Raw genomic sequence first — 25,666 nt, 5'->3', positions numbered from 1 at the left:
CAAAGGCACGAAGTGATAGAACAGGTATAGTACAAAGACACAGACGAGCCTCAAGCGCACAGCACCGACCCCAGGCAATCTCAATACAGCTCCAGAGCAGCGTGCCCAGAGAGCTGACAGAGCCCTGTCCCCAGCCAATGTCTATGTGGCTTCTAAGGGGCATGTCCAGAGAGTTTAAATAAAGGCACAAAAAGACTGATAAGGCTCAAGCACGCGCACGCAGCCATGCAACCCAGCCAATGTCCATGCGGCTTCTGAGAGGCATGCTCAGAGAGTTGAAACAAAGGCACAAAGAAACAGGCCAGGCTCAAGAACGCAGCCCTGACCCCCAACCAATCTCCATGGGGCGGAAGGAAGCGCCTGGTAGGACTGCTGGGCTTGCAGATGGGCCGGAGTCTTTGACTTGGCCCTTGTTAATCCCCTCTTCTAGCCGGTCGAACTCACGCAGGCGGAAGCGGGTGGCTAGGTGATTCACCATGTGTTTGAGGGTGACGAAGGCAGCCACTACCTGGAACAACAGGAAGAGGGCGAAGACAATGTTTGTGGCTCGTTCCAAAGGCTGTGGCTCAAGCCCTTCATTCAGAAGGAGGAAGAGGACCAGAGGAAACTGCAGAAGAAGGCTGAGGAGCCAGAAACCAGCCAGCTCAGGAACCTGTGGAGGAGAATACAAAATGAATCACGTGAGGACTAGGACCTGAAGACAAGGACTAGCACAGAAGATTTACAAAAAAAAATACGTTCACTTAACAAACACCTCTCTAGCTTTGACTTCTAAGTGGAATTTGGACTCACCAAAAGGCAATGTCTTTGCTAACTAAGCATATAAATAAACAAAATTGAAAATGAAAACACCAGTACAGAATACTGTAGCTCATCCACTGACTTTGGGCCTTTCAACAACCAAGAAACGGGCAGAACTTCTGTTTCAGTCACAGATGCCGACTTCAATACTGGAAGCATGTAGAGTGCACTTTAACCAGTAAGAACATCTCCGGTGTGTGGGGTAACACCAGACGCCGGTGGTCACTAGTTCTGTTGAGTGGTGCTGTTAAACAGCCCTGGTATCATACCCTGGATCCATTCCACACAAGGCTAGAGCAGGCCTTTAAGGGTGTGGAGTACAACACTGAGGCGACTGCTCTAGTCTGGATCACGTCCTACCTTCAAAACAGAACTTATGTCATCCATACCCCACCTTTCTCGTCCAAACCTTACTCACAAGCGCAGAGGTCCCTCGAGGTTCTATCATCTCGTCCATGATTTTCAACATCTACATGAAGTCACTACCGGTACTGATCAATCAATTTCAACTCATGTGCTATAACTATGCAGATGACACAAAATACTCCTTCAACTGGAATGCCCCAAAGAAATTGGAAACCAATTTTAAGTTGTCTCAGAGCCGTGGATCAATGGTTGACTTGGAGCCATCTTAAATTGAATGCTTCCAAAACGGAAATACTCAAGTGTGGCGATTGGAAACATTATGGCCTGCTTGCCGCCTGGCCTGATGAACTGGGATCACCGCCTAAAGTATCAAAGGTAGTAAGAAGCCTCGGAATGACCATGGTCTCCAAGCTATCAATGAATGCCCAATTGGACAAACTAGCAAGATCAAGCTTTGCTACTAAAAAAAAAAACTCTGTGACAAATCTTTCCCCATTTGGGATTTCCACACAAGGCCCAAGCTACCATCTCCCTTGTTCTGTCCAAACTCGATTATGCCAATAGCCTCTACCACAATTCACCTTTAACGACCATGAAAAGACTACAACAGATTCAGAACTCGGCTGCCAGACTACTCTTGCATATCACGACCAGCAGAGGTCAGTAAAATACCAGAATTGAGGGACTTTCTTTTTTTAATTTTTTTGGCACCTGCCTCTATTTAACTTTATTGATTGAAAACAACCAGCAGAGGTCAGTAAAATACCAGAATCACTTTAGCTTCTCTAGATTCCAGTCCATAGATATTTTCTTCCACGAGCACCCGTACACAATAATATTTTTTTCAAATCTTGTACTTTCAGTGATATGACCACTGAAGGCCATGATTTTATATTAAGAACAGAGCTTGGACTATACCACTTCCCGCTGAAAGGCAATATTTCTCTCCATGTGTTCCCATACCTGGCGTGTCACGCAGTTGGAGCTTACTTTCCCTCCATGTTAAAGAACAGTGGATGTTTCATCACCCAGACAAATGTGCTTCATAGCTAAATACATATTAGGTCCCAATAGCGAGACAGATTACATTGCAAATGCTTGTTTTTCTTGTATCTTGGCATTCTGAGGCGAGGTGCCACTCTCTAGCAGAATGTCCTTTGTTGATTTTATTCCTGATGAAGAGCTGTCCCGTTCCATGTATCTATTGCTTTGTGGGTGATGCAAAGCAGCTTGAATGTGGCTCTTCCAGCAACCGGCAGCGATCAAATATATCGACCGTTTATGTATGAATGGAGGGCTCCAATGAGCCGCAGTGGAGTTGCGCAGCTATGCGTCCTCCCGAAATTTTAGATAATCGTGGAATGCGTACAACCTACCCGTTCCTCTGCTCGGCTCGAGCCCTCCATTCATAAATAAGCGATCAATATATTTGATCGCTTTTAAGTATACTACATACTCTTTCAGCGCTAGGGACAACTAGGCACTATGAAAGACTTGTGCACACAAATGTCCTTTAAGGAGTAGTTTTTAAGGTTTTTTCACGGTCCTGATGAATTGCCTTGATCTCTTTAGAGTGTGCGGCAAGAAACATGATGACCGTCACCGATACTTAAAGCTTACGTGGTACATTATAACCACTCTAGCCCACATTTGTTTTTAATATAACCTAGGGTTCAAAACATTCAGTAAAACCTTTGTCCTATGTATCCACAGAGTTATTTGTAAGATACCTCACCACTCTACTCACACACCACACCATCACTACACACACCATCCACACTTCACACACGGCAGCTCAAAATACCTCCGGCAAAGAACCCCCTTCCAGGGCACGTTGGGCTTTGCAGCGCCGGCCCAACGAGGAGCTGCCCAATGATGAAGAATGACACCCCTCGGGGTGTGAGGGCCCTCGCTCCTGAAGGATCAGATCCCCTGGACTTGATCTATCCAGGACTCTATCGACTTATCACCTATAGGAACTGCACACCCTTTTGTTCACACACAGATTACATACATTTACACCCAGGAGGTAAGAAGTCTCAGCAAACTACCAGGCACATACTTCTGTTTTGTACATTTCAATCAAATTCCAGAGGTCTTTTTTTACCGTCTCTCTTGAAAAATGGAGGCTCTAAGACATTGTAGGCAAGTCTATGTTTATTTACCTATGTTGCAAAATAATTTAATCTGCTGGAGCATTGGGACGTTTTTACGACTGGCTTTTATAAATGCTTATTAAATGAAAAAAGTACAATGTTAATCGTAGAATCTGGAATCGCTACGGATTTCTCTTTTTAATATACAATGAATTAACAGTAATGCATGTTCTGACTGACTGTGCTAATTTTCCCTTTTTGTCGGCACAACTTTACAATGTTGGGCGAACTCTCTAATGCACCTCTTAACCCCTTCGACGCTGATGACGAGCTCAGCTCGTCATGAAGTACACCTCTCGTACGCTCATGATGAGCTGAGCTCGTCATGAAGTACACCTCTCGTACGCTCATGATGAGCTGAGCTCGTCATGAACCGCGGGATTTGCGAATCTTTAGTGCACAGCGGGAAAATGCGCCGCACCGATGGTGTTAATGATAACCATAATGTGTGTTTATAGAGAGCTTGATATCACACGCCCTCTGTTATTAAGCACTGTAAATCCAGTTGTTGCTATTACTCCATTTTGTGGTACAGATGTTAGCTCCAGAGAGCTTTGGGCGGTCCTCTGGACTGTATTTCTGATGCTCTGCTGTGTCTCGAATGAAGGTGGGACATGATGTGATACCATCCAGCTGCGCTCACTCCTACCTCTCCCACTGAATACTGCTACCTTTCCAAATACCTCTTAAACATTGTCGGCCATGTAAAATGCTTGCAGAGCAGAATGGGTGCAACAACTTTCTCTTATGCCCTGGCCGTAGAGAACTGGCCAGGGCATATGGCGTCAATCTTTGAAAACTCATTTTGAAATCTATTGGTGCAATATTGATGTTTGGTTACATAAATTATGAGAAACAGTTATAGACATATTTTCAGAAAGCAAACAGGAGTCTTAAGTAGAAGTCTTTTATGTGTGTTTACAGTTGACACAAAGAGAGGCAAGAGGTAGGAGCAGTACGACAAGATTTCAGTGCCACCCCGTCTATCCAGCCTGGTCAGAACATTTGAACACTCAAAATAAAGTTATTTTTAGGTCTCGGCTAGAACGCGCTGAAAAGCGCGTTCTCGCCAGAGAACTATTGTCACCGTCTCAGCAGTCTGAGAACACCGAAGTGAGACAAGACCTGGCCGCGCGCAGCGTTTCCCCATAGGATAACGTTGTGCGCGCGGCCAGGTCTTGTCTCTACAGCATTGCATGCAGAGTGGATCGCGTCGCGCGCCTCTCTGGAATGCAGGGGGAGTCTGCAGAGAGGCGCGCGCCGCTGATAATCAGCCATCCATTTTTTTCCGTGCCGTCTCTGAGCGTAGAATGCGGCTGGATTCAACGGCAGTGCTCTTAATCGTCCTTGTTATAATTAAAATTGTAACATGCTCGTATTCCGTGTGAATATGTTTGGTTGTGGGTCGATGAAGACCGATATATGTATGCTGCGATAGAGCAGCGCGAGCATCACTAACACACAGCACACAGCAGGCAGCATCCTATCCATGCAAGCTTCACTCAAGCCCAGAACAGGTACAGCCGTATGCCTCGGTCACACAGCGGGAACAGCGCCTGCAACAACAGGGCAAGCTACACACAGGCTATTCGTCACCTCCTCCCTCTCCTGGATGAGCAGTAGTGTACGGCTGCATGCACGGGTCAGGCGAAGCCTCCAACGCTCTTTAAAGGGGCGAGTGGGACGTCACTTGAGATGGAAGTTTGGCAAAAGTCGTGGACGTATTTTATAATTTCTTGAATGGAATGACCTCATGGGTTTAGGCTGGGCGTGGATTTCCCAAATTGGGTGTTTTGTCCACACGTGTGTAGAGCTGCAGCATTAATTTCCTCTGAACCTTACTTCCTCGTGGCGGCATACCTTTCCCCTAGTCCTCCCGGAAAGGCATCTGCAGGGCTGACGCCGCTTCCGGTCTCTCCCGCTCCCACTGCTGCTCAAAAACAGGAAGTAAGTCCTTCCTCCCGGAGCCACCAGCTGAGCAGAAGTACTGCTTAACTTAATAAAAACTGTCTACGTGGAGATTTCACAGGGGAGGACAAACTATTACCCCTACACAGTGAGGTGCCTTCGCAATGTTAGACTTTTTTGTATCATGGCGGTTTCCAGTAGCATGAGGGGGCATTCGGGTCCTGGGTTTAAACCCACTTCCGCTGAGGCAAGAATTTGAGCATGGTTGATCCTCACAAGCTTGATAAACCTCTATTGATTTATGCCACTACCTATAGAATCTGATAACGTGCAACCCTAGAACCAGATGTGAGGCGTAGGGTAACCAGAGCATCCACTCATTACTAGTCATCTGTGTCCTACCGAGCACACCTTGTGCGTGCTGCAATGTCTGACATCCGTGCAAAATGGCTGTGCCAGTCCGTGTCCGGAGACCTCTGGTCTGTACCTACAGATTTTGGACCCAGTCAAAGAAAAACCAAAATGTCTTTGCTGCACCTCATACCCTGTTGCTGCTCAAACATTCGGATGCATGTTTAAAAAAAAAAAAAAAATAGGTTTGTAAAGACTGTGAAGTAGAGTGATGAGATGTTGCGTGGTTCCACTTTGTAAGGTGTCCACAGTTGTGGATGACATGGCTGAGAGCCGTGGTGGTGGTGGCGGCTAGAAAGTGGCTGCTGATGCATGTCGCACTAGTGTGGGACTGCTCTGATAAGACAGGCGAGGTGAATATTGCGCAGGAACTCTTTCCTCGCCCTACATCCTCCTCGATACCACTTTCTAAAGTACAGCATATGGTTTCCTTTGGACGTGGTTTGTGTCAGAAACACATTCCTCTTGTCCGATAAGTTATCGTGTTCTTCAGGGAGCGGTGCTGTGTGAGGCATTGTTAATGTTGGAGCTTACATTTTAACAATAGATAATTTTTGTAACACTTCTCCCTCTGGACTGAACACAATTGCTTCACTTCCAGAAACTCCTATAGCAGAAGAAGTCCAAATATTGTTTTTTCTAGAATGAGATATGGCTAAATTTAATAAATATGAAAGTAGGCGATGGAGTGTTTTTCCTTGTCTGCCACTTGGAGACAATCTTCTTCATTCTGTTCAAACAGCTTTATCTCTCCTGTGCCCTATCTGAAAGAGAGGCGTCCCCTTCCAATTGGTTAACCCAACCATCAGTATCGATGTACATATTTACTCTTATTAAGCGCCGAGGTGGTTGTTTGTTCTGAAAGATGATGAAGGCGGCCATTGAAGCACCCTGGCCTGGGATGGACTGGCCGCTGTGAGATCCTCGTGGGATAAGGGGCATTTGCAATGCAATAGGTCTCGCATTATTAAAGTTTGAGCTATTGGCATTGCTAAATAATGCAACACCAATAGCTTTTGTTGCAGTTGGCATTGCAAATGCTTGTTTAAGTTTGTTTGAGAGTTGGCAGAGGTCCACCGCTTCCATATGCCGAATAAATATGGATACACATACCCCTTTTGGGAGTGGGTTACATTTTACAGACCCCTACAAACGAGTGAGTACATAGTAAGCAAAACTTTTCTGCGGTCACAAACAGCCATTCGGACTGTTTATGACCATCAAATTCTTAGTACCACTGGCCCATAAAGAGTAAAAGTAACCAGAGTAACCCGGGGGCTGTATTAGGGAAAGTGCCCATGGGTCACAACGGGCATGTGCGCCCGCACTGCGCGCCCCCAGGGCACTTTGGTATTACAGAAGGGGCCACAGATGCTTGTGGGACCCCTTCTGTAATACAGATAGGGCGGGCGTAATACAGAGGACCCCATGCAAATGAGGGAAGCCCTTTGCCTCTGCACCCGCGCCGTAGTATAGACACGGTGCAGTGGCAAAGAATGTCTCAGCAGGTGTACTGACAGTATGTCATTTAAAAGATGGTGCACTGTCAAACCTTGTTCCCGACGCATCCTGAAAGCCTTTAGCCGTGTGGACTGTAGCCGTAAGAGAGAGAAGAATTGATCCCTTCCTCTGCTGTGTTATTCCCTACCGAGTGGGCACTTGAAGTGGGCACCAACCCATAGGTACCCCCCGTGGGTTGTACCCCAACCTTGGATATTCCAGCTACGGTGCACAGGGTCCGTAATTTATTGTTGGATCCCTGTAATTTGGCCCCTCTGTCCTGAGGAAGCCCATAGATACGTGTGGCTGAAACGCGACCGCGACTGCGTCGACTTTCTGTGGAGGAGTCCGTTTCAACTGTTAATTTGTGCTAGATTGTAGCATAAGCGCCGGTCTAAATAATCTTTTTGGGGTAATTAATTTCCCCAGGCGCTGTTACATAGGACTACCTGGTAGTGTAGCATTGCAATTCAGGAATGCGCACATAGATATATAAATGTTTTCTGTGTGATTTTTTGTTTTTTTTGTTTGGTTTTTGTAGGGCTGTGTTGTTTTGAAATTTGTGTGTAAATATATATATATATATATGTGATATATATGTTGTATATTGTATTATATGGAAAGATTGAGTTCAAGTGAAGGTACTCTTGCTGTATATAATTATTTGTTGCTCGTTTTATGTGCTCCACCTAGTTGTTTGATATAGCTATATATGTGACTATATTTTGTGTATTCATTACTTTATAAAATTCATTTTTTGGATATATCAAGGCTTTTAATTTAACCTTGATCACAAATAAATACTGAATCGATCCCTCTGTGCGCCTTTGTATTTGTATACATCTTTTTGATGTCATGTGCTAATGTCCATGAGCGTAATTTGGGCACAACCCCTCCTTCTTTCCTAGTAACCCCCCCCCCCCACCACCAGCCCTCTGGAAGGGAGTAAGAAGGGGATCCTGTGGACCCCATACATTCCCCTACAGGCGGGTGCAGCCACTCACTGACCCCGCCTGCAAGGGGATCTCTGATCCCCCTTAAAAGTGCAGGCGGTTGGCACCTGTACAGTGAAACACAGAGCGACAGCGACAAAGCTGCTCCGTACTTCACATGAATGTACTGCCCCCAGGGCAGCACGACTTTGTGGCTGCGCAGGGGGCAGCGCATTCAGTCGAATATGGTGCACTTTCCTTGTGCGCTGGGCGCACCTTTGGAAACGTGCGCCCGCCGCTAACAGATGAAATGCGTTGCATTGCATAATATGACCCCATGAGCAGCGGGGGCCGGCACAGGTAAACGTGGTGAGGCGGGGTGGGAAGTCGACCGACGACAGAATAGGTGTAATTAAATAGATAAATAACACCTATTCCTTTGTCTGACAGCTGCCCCCCCTGCCGCGCCCTGCCCCACCCCACTGTGCTTACCTGTGCTTGCCGCCGCTGCGCATGAGTAAAACTATGTGTAAGCATTTCCAGTGGTTTCCAGTCCAAAGGAATTCAAAGTTGTGCCCTGCATTAAAGAACTCTTTTTACACAATACCAGGGCAGACTCAATAGCAGAATCACTGACAGTAAGGAAGCACTCAAGGAAAAAAGTGATGGATAATGTCTCCCAGAACCTGAGCGCACAACTGTGGACACTACGCTACACATAGTCTTCGCTTGCACCCAGTGCCTGGATTGGTTAACGAGGGAACGGTCTACAATGCAATGTGGTGCAAGAGATTGTTGTAAAGTGACGCAGCTCTGGTTGGGATCGAGCGCAAAGTTGTACCATATTAGAGCCTTCCCCCTGCTGGCTGCCATACCTTTTCCTGAAGATTCCCCGTGTATCCCAGGTACAGCCGGATCGCCTCAATCAAGGACACCAGGATCAAGACGGTCACCAGGATGAACTTATAGTAATCAGGGAGGATGGGGTACTGCGAAGAGAAAGTTGTCGGGTTAGCAGAAGTCCAACACACACCAACATTCAACTCTGACAATATCAGCAGGAATCGTGCTCAGCTCTGACATCTGCCAGAATCCCCGCTCAACTCAGACAACATCTGCCGCAATCCATGAAGGTGTTGTAGCAATACCTGGTATTTACTATTTCAACACCGGGTCAACCAACAACTTCACCAGTGCAACTGAACCCTTGCATACAGCCTTTCCTCCTATTCCAACCAAGACTTCCTAAGCAGATCTGAAAACATGCCTCAAGCCTGACCTGAAGCATATTTGTCGCATCCTGGAAACACCCAAAACAGCTCTGCCAAGGCTGATCTGTAGTGCTTCGTGCTAATAAAATACAGACCACACACACATTTGTATATGCATCCCATGTGCAACCTACTTCACTCCCTGTTGTGCCAACAAAGACCCCACACACACACACAACTCTGCTAAACTACCACATGCTTACCTTGCAGTGACTCTATCTATCTCAGCAGAACCCTACACAGATCTCTGCCAGTGCCCTACAATCCTGAGGTTCCGCGCTCTCTGCTTTCAGTGTACTAAGGCTTGCAGCACAGGGCGTCTGGGGGGTTTTAAGATGTAGGATTCTATCCCCTTCCTGGCTGCTAGTTTCCAATCATGTGCATCATGGTGGGCTAGCCTAGTATCCTCTTCAGAGGGATCCAACAAGCTCTTCATACACACGCTGATAAATACAATCAAGAGAACAGGCCAGGCGCCTCCATTCGTGACTGAAACTCGCTGCTACCGTAGACGAGGAAAAAGGGTGAGGTCACTTACTTTGAGCTGGAGCATGACCACGTCACACAGCCACCAGAACGGGAAATAGAAGGCATTGAAATAGAGGGACATCTGGAGGGGCAAACTGGAGACAACGTCATTATCTGGAAGGAGAGAAAAAACACAAAAATAAGAATCAGAGAACTAGAGGAGCAATAAAGATATGGAGAGAAGGCAGAAAAGTATAACAACTGAGTAGAGGCTTTAGATGACAGGGTTTTAAATGAGGCGCGGTTTCTTTAGGGCTTGTAAATGGGGACATTTCTTTGTGAATTACCCAAAGCGATGAACTCAGTGGTGAGATTACCTAGATTTACCACGAAAATGATTAATTGAATGATAAAAACCCTGAAATCAAGTCAAGTGGTTACGCGTTGTGCAACACGTGTCATCATTGTCAGAATGCATACAGCAGTGCTGACAGTGCACGCAAAACCTAGTCTACGCAAATATTCACAATATGAACAGCGTATGGCAGGAGGGCCAGAAATTAGGTATTTAATTGAATGTTGTGAGCACTTACACCTAGCACCTAACTTACACCAAAGATTAGAGGAACATTTGTAGTAGGTAAAAACCAGAAACTGGAAAATCTTCATTTTATAAGTTCATTAATGTGCTAGAGTAGCCCGATGAGCAATGAATGGGTCAGCCATTCAGCGGTAAGTCAAAAGGAAGAGATAGGAGATGATAGTTCAGGGAAGCAAGGAGACCACTGGACAGGCACCTGTGGCCTTGGGCCAGTGAAGAGATGTATGTGAAGCTAGGGTGCACAGCGAGTAACGAGCTAAGCATGAGTGACCCAGAGTTTTGAGCCCCTGAAGAGATGTATGTGAAGCTAGGGTACACAGCGAGTAACGAGCTATGCATGAGTGACCAGAGCCTTGGGCCATTGAAGAGATGTACATGAAGCTAGGGTGCCCAGGGAGTAGTGAGCTAGGCATGAGTGACCCAGAGCCTTGGGCCACTGAAGAGATGTATCTGAAGCTGGAGTATACAGGGAGGTGGGAGCTAGACATGAGGGATCCAGAACCTTGAGCCACTGAAGAGATGTATGGGAAGCCACGGTACATAGTGAGGAGGGAGGTAAGCATGTGAAATCCAGAGCCTTGGGCCAGTAAAGAGATGTATGTGAAGTTAGGGTGCACAGTGAGTAGGGAGCTAGGCATGAGGGATCCAGAGCCTGGGCCAGTGAAGAGATGTATGTGAAGTTAGGGTGCACAGTGAGTAGGGAGCTAGTCGTGAGGGATCCAGAGACTTGAGCCACTGAAGAGATGTATGTGAAGCCAGGGATTAGGGAGCTAGGTATGAGTAATCCAGAGCCTTGGGCCAGTGAAGAGGTGTATGTGAAGCTAGGGATTAGGGAGCTAGGTATGAGTAATCCAGAGCCTTGGGCCAGTGAAGAGGTGTATGTGAAGCTAAGGCGCACAGGGAGTAGGGAGCTAGGGATGAGGGATACAGAGCCTTCGGCCAGTGAAGATGTGTATTTGTAAGCTGGGTGTGTAGGGAGTAGGGAGTCAGGCATGTGAGATCCAGAGCCTTTGGCCAGTGAAGAGAAGTATGTGAAGCTAGGGTGCACAAGGAGTAGGAAGCTAGCCATGAGTGACCCAGACCTTGAGCCACTGAAGCGATGTATGGGAAGCCACGGTACATAGGGAGTAGGGAGGTAAGCATGAGAAATCCAGAGCCTTAGGCCAGTGAAGAGGTGTATGTGAAGCTAGGGATTAGGGAGCTAGGTATGAGTAATCCAGAGCCATGGGCCAGTGAAGAGGTATATGTGAAGCTAGGGATTAGGGAGCTAGGTATGAGTAATCCAGAGCCATGGGCCAGTGAAGAGGTGTATGTGAAGCTAGGGATTAGGGAGCTAGGTATGAGTAATCCAGAGCCTTGGGCCAGTGAAGAGGTGTATGTGAAGCTAGGGATTAGGGAGCTAGGTATGAGTAATCCAGAGCCATGGGCCAGTGAAGAGATGTATGTGAAGCTAGGGATTAGGGAGCTAGGTATGAGTAATCCAGAGCCTTGGGCCAGTGAAGAGGTGTATGTGAAGCTAGGGATTAGGGAGCTAGGTATGAGTAATCCAGAGCCTTGGGCCAGTGAAGAGGTGTATGTGAAGCTAGGGATTAGGGAGCTAGGTATGAGTAATCCAGAGCCTTGGGCCAGTGAAGAGGTGTATGTGAAGCTAGGGATTAGGGAGCTAGGCAGGAGTATTGTTTGGGGAGAAGCAAAGTGTGTTGAATCAGATTTACAGTTGTGAAGGAAAGAGTTTGCATTTCAGAATACAAAATGGATGCATTGAGTAGCATACAAACGAAATTGAATAAGAAATGAAAGGGAAAGAGAAACAATCGAAGAAAGAATGAAGAAAAGACAGGAAATGTGGTATTTTTTATAATTGTTATATGTATTAAGTGCCCATACGCAGAGGCATTTTGGCACTTAACAAAAGTATAAAGAAAATTGCCATTATAAACGTTATTTAAACAGACGATGGACTGAGAGAGGAGCTGAACATGAAGAGAAAGATTTCAGACAGTACACTAGGGCTAACTAAAACACTATTAACCACCTCTAACGGATGTATGATGTTACAACGCCTACCTTTACAACGCCTACCTTTACATCGTAAGTTTTACAACGCATACCATTACAACGCATAATGCTTTTGGGCGCTGGATAGTGAATAGTTTAATTTACTATTCCAACTCCAGTCCCCGTGGATAGTAGGGAAGGTTATTGGATAGTAAATTAACCTATTCCCTATCCTAGAACGCCCCCCAGAGCAATGAGTTGTAATAGTTTGCGTTGTAAAAGTTGCGTTGTAATGGTAGTTTGTTGTAAAAGTTTCGTTGTAAAGGTTGTATACCCCTCTAACAGATCCAAAATCAAGCAACTAGAATGTCTCTTTCGACTCGTTTTTCAGAAGCAAAACGATTCCAACCCAGCTGCCCTGGCGTCCAGTCAAGAGAGTCCATTTTAAGTATCTCTGTTTGGTACAAAAAGCCTGTTAGGACCAACACCTGGCGTTCTCTTGTCACAAATGACTAGAAACCGCCCTCCTTGATGCCTGGGATCTATTGATGATGTCATCTAAAGTCCCTACACTAAGTAAAAAGCCTTTTCAGTTGTGGCTCCAAAACTCTGGACCTCTACCCTTGAACATCAAGATTATCTATCATCTGGTATTCCTTCTTCAAGAAGGCGCTCAGTTCTTCAGCAGATGTTTTGACCAGCTCTTCAGTGTGGGTGAAGCTGTGGGAACTTTAGTTCTTTTTTTCAACGAGAGATAGCAAGTGTTGCCCTGATGTCAGAGAAAGCAAAGGTAGACACTCTGGGAGTGCTCTCACTGAACGCTTGTTTTAGTGTTCTTAGGAGAGGGAGCTTCAAGGAGGAAGGTGTCGGTGTTCTTGAGTTGTCTCCCAGAGATGAACACTTGTGTGGCAAAGTAATTTGGGGGTTCAGAGCGTAGAGCATTATGGCTTATGCAAGTCATGGGATTGATGCTTCTAGTCAAGATGGAGAGACATTTAAGTGTGATCAGATTCGGGGCCATTTGCTCAGATTTTCTAAAGCCTGTTATTATTCTTGCTGCAGCATCAAAAGCCACTTTAAGGGGGCACCATTTATTAATATTATTCATTTATAGAACCTTTAAAGTGCAGCAGCCACCTCGCTGGGCACCCCAGTGCTCGCCAAAGAGCTCAGGTGGGGATGGATGATAGAAAAACTAAAATATAAATCAAAGGGTGGGAAGCGATCTAGAGTGTGAAATGATTGTAGTAGGGCACAGCAGTCCATGCCACTCAACCATTCCAAGAGACAGGGGCCCTCCAGAGAGTGCCAATGACACACCATGTCCCATTTAGCCACTATATATCCAATACCAACAAGTAATGCATGTCCTTTATGGCCATTCCAACCCAGGTACACTCCCTTCAATGCCACTTTAGGGTCTTTGTCACTGGGAAAACCAACCACTGCCTCTAGCGTAACAAAGATTGGGGACAATATCTCTGAAGGACCGTGTACCCCCAGATCACATGTATAAAAGTGCCCTACCAGTCTTGCAACACAGGCAGGTGGGGGCCGGGCTTTGGCCTATGTTCCATGGTTTCTCTGGCATGGAGTAGACCCTGTGAAAGTATTTAAACTGGATAAGGTATAGTCGGGTGGGTATTACCAAGACCCTGGCTTCAATTTTTGCCTTCACCAATTCACCATCTAACAGGTCTCCCAAATCATGCTCCAATTTTTCCATCAAACCCATGTAGGGGTGAAGTATGTTTAATATCATTCTTTGTTTTGGGATACATTAACCTTTTTGGCTTTTTCGCAATTTAAGAAATCGCAATTTATTTGCGATTTCTTAAATTGCGATTGCATTTAAGAAACTGCAATTTTGCGATTTCTTAAATGCAATGCATCATCTGAAAAAATTTGCAAATTCGCAGATTAGAAGGGTTAAATTAGCATGAAGTCAACCTGCATGGTAATTGCCTTATTTTTTGTTGACATACTTTGCAACTTGTACCCATTTTAACTAACAGACCCCATTGATAAAAATTACCGCTTCATCACGCTCTAGCATCACGCGCAGCAGAATACGTGCTGACGTGGGCGCCATACTGGAGGTAGGAAGGGTGGCGGTCTAGTAGCTGGACGCCTCCCGCCCTCCCTGACTACATAAGCAACGCGAGAACGCTCGCCCGCTGACTAATAGCTAGTCTTCTCACCCCTGAGGCGGAAGCCGGGGGCTCTGTATTGTGTTTTAAAATTGTGTGCCTTATTTTTTGTTGACATACTTTGCAACTTGTACCCATTTTAACTAACAGACCCCATTGATAAAAATTACCGCTTCATCACGCTCTAGCATCACGCGCAGCAGAATACGTGCTGACGTGGGCGCCATACTGGAGGTAGGAAGGGTGGCGGTCTAGTAGCTGGACGCCTCCCACCCTCCTCAAAACTGGATAAAAACAGACGACCACCCCGTCCGCGCCAGACACGCGCCTAGCGCCATACCCCCTGCCCCTTTTAGTACCGAAAGGATCACCTATACCTCTGTTGAAATACGTAAGTGGAATCCAGGACACCTGACGACTTGCACCAAGCACAACCCAGAGGATCTTCATGACCAAATTGAAATTCGCTGTAGGGACTGTACATTTCCCGTACCGCTAATTAATAATAAAGTCAACCATCTGACTGATGGCTCTACTAAACTTACTAATATATCTATCTCCCTTATTAATGCACGCTCCGTGGCTCGGCATAGGCAGGATATAGCCGATTTAATTGTGGACCACGCTATAGATATCCTTTTTGTAACTGAGACATGGATGGATGATTCATCCGAGCCCGACTTACAGGTAGCAGTACCTGACGGCTATAAGGTGTTTAGACGGGACAGACAGGGGGGAAAAAGAGGAGGAGGCTTGGCAATTATTAGCCGTGATATTTTCTCGGTCAGAATTTCCCCAGTGCCATCGCCAGCATGCGAGGCATTACACTTTACCATCAACCTAAACCCTTCACATAACCTTAAAGGAGTGCTCATATATAGACCACCAGGGCCTCGTGCAGAGTTTCTTTCCTCTTTCACTTCTTGGATGGAACCACTAGCCATCGAGGACTCCTTTATGGCACTGGGAGACCTAAATTTTCATTTAGACAAGACGGACGAGGTTGACACTCAAGCTCTTTTAGCGGAATGTCTCACACTGGGTTTAAACCAGCACATAAAGGTACCAACTCATGAAGCTGGACATACCCTGGATGCCATCTTCTCTAACATCAATGAGTTGGAGGTATCCAATATATTGCCGTTGACATGGACAGATCATCATGCCATACTGTGTCATCTACCGATTAAACGGACTAACCCTTTTAAACAGATCTCTTCTCAGAACAAATTTAGAGTGTGGAAGGATATCGATTACGATACCTTCAGGATATCCTTGTCTAACACTCGCCCGGAGATTCAGCCTAATCCTACTGAAGCAGTAGGTCAGTTTCTCAACTGGGTAGGTAACGCGGTTGAAAAGCATGCTCCACTAAAAACCATCTCGAAAAATAGAAAAGTGCCTTCAGCACCGTGGTACTCAGAAACTCTCAGAAAACAAAAACAGATCTGTAGGAACCAGGAAAGAATTTGGCGAAAAACTTATGATAACATAAGTAAGGCCAAGTACAAAAATGAACTTACCACTTACAAAAAAATGATTCAGGAGGAAAAAAAGAATTATTTTGAGCAGCAAATTGAAAAATCAAAAAACTCAAGTCGACAACTGTTTGAAGTAGTCAAGACTTTGTCAGGGAAAGTGGTAGACCTGAGCCCTCCCCAATCACAGGAATTCTGCAATAACTTAGCAGGTTTCTTTTTCTCAAAAGTCAATGACATTTACTCCGATTTTTCGGTTATGTCATCTAACACCAACATACAACTTAAACAAATAAAAAATATCCCGGACTGCTCATTTGCTAAATTCAGGGATGTGACAAATGAAGAGATAAAAGATCTCATGAGACAGGTAAAAACTGGCTCATCTCTAGATCCTTGCCCCCCTAAAATTCTTATTCCGGTAAATGACTTGGTTAGTGAAGTCATCACTCCAATTTGTAACGCCATGTTCCAATCCGGGATTTTCCCGGACAAGTTAAAAAACACACTACTGAAACCCCTCCTCAAAAAGAGTGGTCTAGATAAGACAATCCTCAAAAATTATAGACCTATCGCCAGTTTGCCTTTCCTGGCCAAAATAGTGGAGAAAGTTATGAACAGCCAACTAGCCGAGTATATTGAACATAACAACCTCCTGGACGAGTCCCAGTTCGGATTTCGCAAACTACATGGAACCGAGACCGCTCTTATAAAGGCTGCCGATGACATCAGAACCATCAGGGACCAAGGAGGAACAGCGATACTGGTCCTGCTGGATCTTTCGGCGGCCTTCGACACGGTCAATCATGCTATCTTGATTGACCGTGTCGAAGAAATGGGCATTCGCTCCATGGCCAAAGAGCTTCTGGCCTCTTTTCTGTCGAACAGAACGCAAGCAGTGACCTTGGGCGAATTTCAATCTATCGAGCTCGCCCTTCCATGTGGCGTTCCGCAAGGCTCATCCCTAAGTCCGACACTTTTTAACATCTATGTGTCGGACTTAGCTAGGGTAATCAAGAACTACCGGATGAGCCTTACCTCATACGCCGACGACACCCAATTGGTGATCGCAATTAAGAATGATGGTGAGGAAGTAGCTGCTAGCTTCCAGGAAGGCATGGTGGCCATCAAGGAATGGATGGCTGAGAATTGCTTACGTCTCAATTCAGAGAAAACGGAGGTAATGATCTTTGGAAAACTATCGCCACAATGGTCTAACACATGGTGGCCCACTCCGCTTGGAGCCCCCCCAGAACCTGTGCATAAGGTCAGGAATCTGGGAATTATTTTCGACGATAATCTCAATTTCACCAGCCATGCCAATCAGGTAGCGTCATCTGCCTTTTACAAGCTCAAGATCATCAGAAAAATCCTGCCCTATCTGCCTGAGAGTACAAGGAAAACAGTGGTGAGCTCCTTAGTACTCTCATCACTTGATTATTGCAACGGACTATTTGTAAATGCTCAGGCACGGGTGGTGGCCAAACTGCAGCTTATTCAAAATGCTGCCGCAAGGCTACTATCTGGCATTCCCAGATTTCAGTCCACCAAGCAAGCAATAAGAAACTACCACTGGTTAACGGTGAGAAATCGCATTAGATTCAAGACCTTGTGTCTCACCTTTAAAGCTCTCAAGGGTCATGGCCCAGCGTTTCTCAAACAGAAACTCTGCCACTACCTTCCGAAAAGATCTCTTCGATCTGAACAAAGACTTCTACTGGTAGTGCCTCGAACCAGGACGGTTAAATGGGGCGACAGATGCTTTATCAATTCCGCAGCCAAACTTTGGAACATGCTTCCAATGGAAATAAAGTTGGCACCCTCGCTACTCCAATTCAGGAAACTGGTAAAAACTTGGTTATTTGACCAATAACTATTCAGCTCAACATTTCCTAAGGTAGACATTTGCTTAATCAGAGATCGTTAGCTAAGTCATAGCGCCAAGACGCCCACGGGTATATGCTGCGCTTTATAAATTTTTAAAATAAATAAATAATTTTAGAAAAGTTTCAAAAATGCACAAAAGTGCATTTTTGACACTTTCATTTTACACTCACACATGCCCTTGGGCATGTATGTGTGAAAAATGGACTGTATGTTACATTTCAGGGGTGCGGGGGGGGGATCCTTTGGACCCCTCTTGCACCCTAGAAATTGCATTCTAATTTTGCGATTCCTTAATTGCGAATCGCAAAATGAGAATGCCTTCCCATTGATTCCTATGGGCCTCTAGGCCCATAGGAATCAATGTAAACGGATTCCTTATTTGCGATTCGCAAAATTGGGAATCGCAAATAAGGAAAAATAAGAAATCGCAAAAATATATGCGAATTTTTAATGCATAGGTATTTGCGATTTCTAAATTGCGATTCCTTAATTTTTGCAATTTAGGAATCGCAAATACCAACAATGATGCATGTGGGCCTAAGTCTTTTCTTGTACACTTCCAGTGTGTGTCTTAATCGTATATAAGGAAAGAACAGCAACACATGAAGCCTTAAATCTTCCATCAAGTGCTCATAAGAGAGCATGTGATCAGAGGCCCAGGCATCACCTCTCATTGATATCCCAATTTATGCTCCAAGCCCGGAACAAGTGCAGCCTTGAAACCTTGAAGAGCCATGAACACCTCCAAAAGGGTGTTTCTTTCGCTGAATTCTCATCCCATCCATCTCAGTTCATGGCGTCATTTTCCAGGAGCATAGCGGTCACTGGCGGCAGGGTTTGAAAACCTTTTGTCTTGTATAGTACAGTCCTCAGACCACATTAATCAATGGAATCAATTTCCAGGTCTGTTCTGTTTCCGAAGATCCTGCCATTTATGGGTTCCTTCTGGGGACAAGTCCAAAGCCCGACCAGTTTCCTTCTGAGTGAACCTGGTCTCCTTCTGTTCCTCCTGTTTGCACTGCTGTCTTTCAGCATGGGACGCTTACAGTGGTTTTGGTCATCGGAAGACAACCATGCTGCAGCCCTGCCTCCCTCACCCACTCCCAGGCCAACTCGGGGCTGTCGAAGGACTTACCCTGGAACATAACAGTTTGCCAGGTGGGAAAAAGCAACATGTACTGCAGCCGCTATGTTTCTGCAGGTGGGGGAGGGAGGCAGAGGAAGGGTGGGGGGCAGTGTGAGTAGGCTTGGGGAAGGGAAGGGCCCCGTTAGCCCTCTCCAGCACAAAACAGGCAAATAATTCCACTTTGCGGACCCTGAATCGAAACCAGTCAGTCAGATATTCAATCAATCAATCAAGCCATTTGTATAGCGCACTACTCACCCGGGAGGGTGAGTAGTGCACTATGTAGGGTCATGGGAAGGCATTCTCATTTTGCGATTCGCAATTAAGGAATCGCAAAATTAGAATGCAATTTCTAGGGTGCAGGGGGGGGCCAAAGGATCCCCCCCCCCGCACCCCTGAAATGTAACATACAGTCCATTTTTCACACATACATGCCCAAGGGCATGTGTGAGTGTAAAATGAAAGTGTCAAAAATGCACTTTTGTGCATTTTTGAAACTTTTCTAAAATTACCATGCAGGTTGACTTCATGCTAATTTAACCCTTCTAATCTGCGAATTTGCAAATTTTTTCAGATGATGCATTGCATTTAAGAAATCGCAAAATTGCAGTTTCTTAAATGCAATCGCAATTTAAGAAATCGCAAATAAATTGCGATTTCTTAAATTGCGAAAAAGCCAAAAAGGTTAATGCATCCCAAAACAAAGAATTGCATTCCCAAACGGCCGAATTTTGCGATTCGCACCGTTTGCGAATGCAAATCAGTTTGATGCATGTGGGCATTTCTGCTCTTCCAGACTTAACCCCACTAGAGTCCAAGCTCACTATGGAAAAGATGAAATGTAAGGGAATTTCATGGATCTACCGAACACTGATATTAAACATACCTCACCCCTACATGGGTTTGATGGAAAAATTGGAGCATGATTTGGGAGACCTGTTAGATGGTGAATTGGTGAAGGCAAAAATTGAAGCCAGGGTCTTGGTAATACCCACCCGACTATATCTTATCCAGTTTAAATACTTTCACAGGGTCTACTCCATGCCAGAGAAACCATGGAACATAGGCCAAAGCCCGGCCCCCACCTGCCTGTGTTGCAAGACTGGTAGGGCACTTTTATACATGTGATCTGGGGGTACACGGTCCTTCAGAGATATTGTCCCCAATCTTTGTTACGCTAGAGGCAGTGGTTGGTTTTCCCAGTGACAAAGACCCTAAAGTGGCATTGAAGGGAGTGTACCTGGGTTGGAATGGCCATAAAGGACATGCATTACTTGTTGGTATTGGATATATAGTGGCTAAATGGGACATGGTGTGTCATTGGCACTCTCTGGAGGGCCCCTGTCTCTTGGAATGGTTGAGTGGCATGGACTGCTTTGCCCTTCTACAATCATTTCACACTCTAGATCGCTTCCCACCCTTTGATTTATATTTTAGTTTTTCTATCATCCATCCCCACCTGAGCTCTTTGGCGAGCACTGGGGTGCCCAGTGAGGTGGCTGCTGCACTTTAAAGGTTCTATAAATGAATAATATTAATAAATGGTGCCCCCTTAAAGTGGGTTTTCATGCTGCAGCAAGAATAATAACAGGCTTTAGAAAATCTGAGCAAATTTCCCCGAATCTCATCACACTTAAATGTCCACTCCTTCAGGAATACCTACCAGTCTCAGATGGTTTTGTCTCCATCTTCCCTCTGTGTTGTCTATGTGCCTGTCCAGCTGAATGACTAATAACTTATCGTTTCAGCTCCTGGATGGTGGGAAGCATCTCGTCCTCATCAGAAGAAATATGATTTTTGGCCTCCCTGTGCAGTGCGATATATTTCTTAAGTCCTACCGAAGGAGAGAACTCGCCATCCCCGCAATGTTCCCCTCTAGATATTTATAGGAGTCCTTATGGCTTGCAGAATGGTGGCAGACGAGATCACTGAATCCAGCAAACCATCAAGGCCCATTGAAGCATCCCCATAACCTTCTCCCTGAGGGCGGGGGGTGTCAGTTCGGCAAACTTATCAATTTTGCCCTGGCATGTGGAGCCATGTGCCTTATCCTTCCCCATCTCTGCACCAAGTTAATGGAGGGGGATGGTGAGGAAGTTTTGGTGGCAGTACCACATAACCCCTGTGGGCCAGAAAGGAAGTGGCACGCCATCGAATAACCACCAGTTCTAGTTAGTCTACTGCTTCCTCTTCATGTGGGCTCTGGGGAGAGACCCAAGCACAGAAGAGTCCAGGCAGCCAGTGTCGGCCAGTCAGGTCTAGAACTTGCTTTATGGACAAAGGGGAGGGGGTGGTCGGAGAGTGGAGAAGTCGCCCCTGCCGTAATATAACTTTATTGCTTGTGGTTATTTAAAACCACTACTATTGAAAAGAACACTTAGCTCATATTACAAAGATAAAAGTAGCATGTAAGTAGGGTTTAATGTGATACCCTTGCTAGTCCTTCGTTTATCAACACCAAGTATAGCCCAAGTGAGAGAGTGTTCAGATATCCCTCTAGCCAAGTGGCGCACTTCCAGGAACCTTGAAACCGGTGAGCCGGTGTTTGTAGGAGGTCGATACGGAAGAGGCTCCCATGGGCCCCTGAGAAAAATGTACAATTCTGAGTGTTGGGATTGTGTGTCAACCATACATCTAGCATCCTCATTGCTGTGAAGAAGTCTGGCAAATGGGCGTTGGAAGAGGTCGTGTATCGTGGGGGCATACGGTCAATTGAATCACATATGGTCATATTAAAATCTCCCCCGTTAGGAGTTCACCCGCAGGAAGATCGAGTAGGAATCCGCCCAAGTCGGGAAAAGTGACACTGTGTAGGGTCGGAAGCAGATATATTGATAGGATGTTTATCGAATCCCCCTTCCATGTCCCAGAGAGGGCTGAGTATCTACAGAGGGAGCGGCCCAAGACTGATTCACTGTCAGCGGTAATTGCTTTTATTGTGGTATTCCTGCCCCTCTGGAGCTTGTCATGAAATTTGTGTGTACCGCCATCTTATAACCCCAGCGGTCTAGTGCTTTGCAAGCGTTGCCCTTCAGATGTGTCTCCAACAGGAGGACCACATAAGGTGCATGTTATTTGATATATTGTAACACCTGACCCCGCCTGATTTTGTCACCCAGTCCATTCACATTTCAGGATAGGATTCGGATATCAGAGCTGGCTCGCATTGTCATTCAGGGGTCTCCCATCGTTTAGTTTGGGCCCGTCAGTCGTCTCAAAAAGCGTGGCCGGTTACCGCATGAAGTCGGGTTTTTCAGTATGTACAAAATAAAGTGTAATCTCTATGTTACGATTTGTTTGGGGCCCTGTCGCCAAAAGAAAGAACTTTTAAATACAACTGATCCCCTACCCTCCATACCCCCTTCCCTCTGAACATAAAAACCCCCATCCCGCCTCCCTGCACGGCGAACGCATAACTGTTCGCCCCCACATAAATCTAATGAAGGAACTGTGAATGACCCAAAGAACGGCACCTGCCTCCACTCGAAGTGTTGGTACCAAAGAGAACACCCAATACCCACAGCACATGGCTATTGTCCCATTACATATGCATACTTCACCTATCCTTATAAATCCACTGTGGACATAATCTCAGCGATCTGGGCTCTTCCCTCCAATCCTGGTCTGTCTCATATAGAGCTCCATGTCGCAGTGTGAGATGTCCCATAACGTGTACGTAGTTTAAAACTATCCTAAGCGTTCCGCTCATGGATCACGTTCAGGAGGTGCGCCCTCTCTTCTTAGTGTGTGTTCCAGGTTTGCTGTCCCAATGAATCTCCTTAACAACTGCTGGACTCTCCTTCTGGCCTGAATCAGGAAGTGCAGTAACAGGGAGCACAGATCCGTGACTGAAGCCAGCCAGCCCGTTCTGGGCCCTGGCTGTCTCATATATAAACACTGCAGCACTCCAGAGCACCGCTTGATCTTCCCCAGCCCTGTTGGCCACATGGAAAACATCCTGGCTAGTGAGTGACTGGGCCGGAACTTGTGACTCAGGCACAGATGAGTTAAACAGGGCAGTGAATGGGGTTAACGTAAAATTGAGCTACACAAGCAGTGTTACCATCTTTCCCAGAAAATAATATCATATTTGTTCTTATTTTAAGATTCAGCAGAGGCCTGAACATAGTAAAGAGGTTTATATAAAATCATCCTGGTTCATTATTTAAACTGCTTTTTTGATTTTGTTTACTTTAATTACCAGTCACAGACCATTAAGGTAGCTCTTGAAGACACTTTAAAGTCCCTTGTTCTGATGTTTGCCATTTTAAATATGCACTGATAAGAGGGGGAAAAATATTGACTTAAGTGCAGACCAGGAAATTAAAATACTGATCAGGCCAAGTGGCAACCCTATTTAAAGCGGATTCTGGTAGATGTACATGGGGTAGGATGGTTGGAACTGGGCAGGGCAATCCTGGTTCTAATGGTCGTTAATGGGGTTACAGTGGACTGGACAGGGCCACACTGGTTCTGGTGGATGAGGCTAGAATGGCTTTGAAATGACTGGGCTGATTGACTTAAATGGGGTTAGAGCACATTGAGTAAGGGTAGATCTGCTGGATGTATACCAGTGGACATATTTACAAGCCCCTATTGCAACAGGAACGTCACTTTGTTCCGACGTTCCAGGAGCGATACAGGCTTTGCCTTATTTACAAGGCACTTAACGTGGCTTAACGCCACATTGTAAATAAGACCCCCCCCCTCCGTTCATGCGACACATAGTGTGAAAGGGGTGGGCAATGGGTTTTGCCGGGGGGGGCGTTCTGCTACAACAACCATTGATTTTGACACTGCTCCATATTTACAAGCGTGGCGTGAATATGGGGCAGCGCCAAAGTTAAGACTAAAAATCCTGCTCTTACAATGGCAAACTGTGGTGAAATGCTTTATTTCTCCTTGTTTTTGCTGTTGATACAGCAAAACGCAATGCATGATTGTTTGAGCAGGAAGGTGTTCCTTCCTGCACATAATCATTTAAAAATAGATGATCTGCAACTTCTATGTGTGCTGCACAAAGCAGCACCCATAGAAGTTACAAATCACCATTTCAGATTGTATCTGAGCAGGAAGGGCCACCTTCCCGCACATAAACAAGCATTCCCATAACTCAAGACTCCCTTGCACAGTGGTGCAAGGGTGCCTGGTTAGCACTAGGCAGCTGTAAATAACGACAGTTCAGGTGTAAGTGCGGCCTGCACTTATTGTTTTAAATACGGGGCAGCCCTGCTTTTCCAGTGCCAGAGTGCGGCATTAAGCTAAGAAGGCTAACGCCGCGCTCCGTCACTTTGCTTGTAATTATATACCCCAAGGCGTGAACCTATTGTGTGGGCTGGCTGTTTCTGGTAGAGCAGAGGTTTTCAGAGAACCTATGTTGTAAGAGAAGCACCAGTTGGACAGGGCAGATCTTAGCAACTAACTTTTCAAATTCAGAAAGGATGGGAGGTCCTCGTGGAGTCAACAGACACGAGTAAAGGAGAAATAATCCTTTGTACGTGACAAATGTAGCCTGCTCGCTGTTATAAAGGACCGTGATCATTGGGTAGCAGAAGAGAGGTCACAGCTTGCACAGTAGGCGCAGATTTTTTTTTGTTTTTTTTTTATTACCACAACCACTACAGGCCACTTCCACCATTGCCTACGTAACGTTTGTTCTTGTGCCTCTGTGTGTAGCATATATTGCAGTATATTACCTCTAAATGTACTTTGTTTTCTCTTGTAACTTGCACACTTGTCACTCTTTCCTCCTGTATTGCACTGTTTGCTCCTCATGTATTTTGTTTGCTCACAATTGTCACTTTTACCTCATGTAACTAACTTATCGTCTGCTTTTGTAATTAGTTTATTTATAATTTTCTGTTCCTCTTGTGAAGCGCTCTGACGCCTTCGGGTAAAGTCCGCGCTATATAAAAATGCATAAATAAAATAACTAACACTCCTCCTGGCTCCAGTGCAGGGTAAGCCTAGCTCAGGCCACTTCCGCCCCTTACAAAGATGGCGTCACGCACACTTCCGCACTTTACTAACATGGCGTCACCAGTACTTCCGCCCTTCGGGGTGAGTTACGTGAGAGACGCTGTACACCAAACCTTTGATCCCCCCGGCACACTCACCCGGAGCCCGCACCTCCTCCTCGCCCTCCGGCCCCGTGCGGTTCGTGTCGGTGAAGACGGTGCGCGTGAAGGTGTTCAGCTGCCTGCGCACGGGCTCGGGGAGCGCCATCTTGCCAAGCGGAGGGGTTCCCTAGACAACGCAACCTGTGACGTTTGACGCAGCGAGCCAATCGCAGCCGGGTGGAGGGCGGGGCTTTCTCAAAAGCGGGCTTTAGGATTGGTTTTCAAACCTGTCCGACGTGTTGAGACGGCCGATACTGCGCATGTGCGGGCCCAGTGTACAAAGACCCCAGAGCAGTGGGATTCAAAGTATTTAATGGCACGTCACCCAGGTGGGGAAAATAATCATCAGGCCCTCCTCACAATTTCCCCCAATTATTCTATAACCTTAGCATTGTTTAAATAAGTCTAGACCTATTTAAACGTTGCAGTTAAGTTCTGTTTCCTTTTTAGGTCTGGCCCAGGCAGGCTTGCGCAGTGTCTTCCAGACATGCTGT

At 45.9% G+C, this 25,666-nt stretch overlaps 1 protein-coding gene across 1 annotated transcript; it reads right to left on the bottom strand.

Moving 5' to 3' along the window:
* Positions 1-151: 151 nt before the first annotated feature.
* Positions 152-25,299, bottom strand: TMEM17 (transmembrane protein 17). The gene is made up of 4 exons (XM_078674217.1): positions 25,170-25,299; positions 9,884-9,987; positions 8,950-9,063; positions 152-652 (listed from the first exon to the last, which is right to left on the bottom strand). The coding sequence occupies exons 1-4, from the start codon at positions 25,276-25,278 to the stop codon at positions 308-310; spliced, it is 672 nt and encodes a 223-aa protein (XP_078530343.1). The 5' UTR covers positions 25,279-25,299; the 3' UTR covers positions 152-307.
* Positions 25,300-25,666: the final 367 nt, after the last annotated feature.

The sequence above is a fragment of the Lissotriton helveticus genome, chromosome 1_1, assembly GCF_964261635.1.
Source record: "Lissotriton helveticus chromosome 1_1, aLisHel1.1, whole genome shotgun sequence".
Lineage (NCBI taxonomy): Eukaryota > Metazoa > Chordata > Amphibia > Caudata > Salamandridae > Lissotriton > Lissotriton helveticus.
Note: the sequence above shows the minus strand (reverse complement) of the source record. Positions and strands in the feature narration are given on the sequence as shown.

Excerpts from the sequence above, each read along its gene's own strand:
- TMEM17 (XM_078674217.1), bottom strand. The coding sequence starts at position 25,278 with ATGGCGCTCCCCGAGCCCGTGCGCAGGCAGCTGAACACCTTCACGCGC. Across the intron at positions 9,988-25,169 it reads GGAGGAGGTGCGGGCTCCGG|ATAATGACGTTGTCTCCAGT; the intron begins GTGAGTGTGCCG and ends CTCTCCTTCCAG. Across the intron at positions 653-8,949 it reads CGGGGAATCTTCAGGAAAAG|GTTCCTGAGCTGGCTGGTTT; the intron begins GTATGGCAGCCA and ends TCTCCTCCACAG.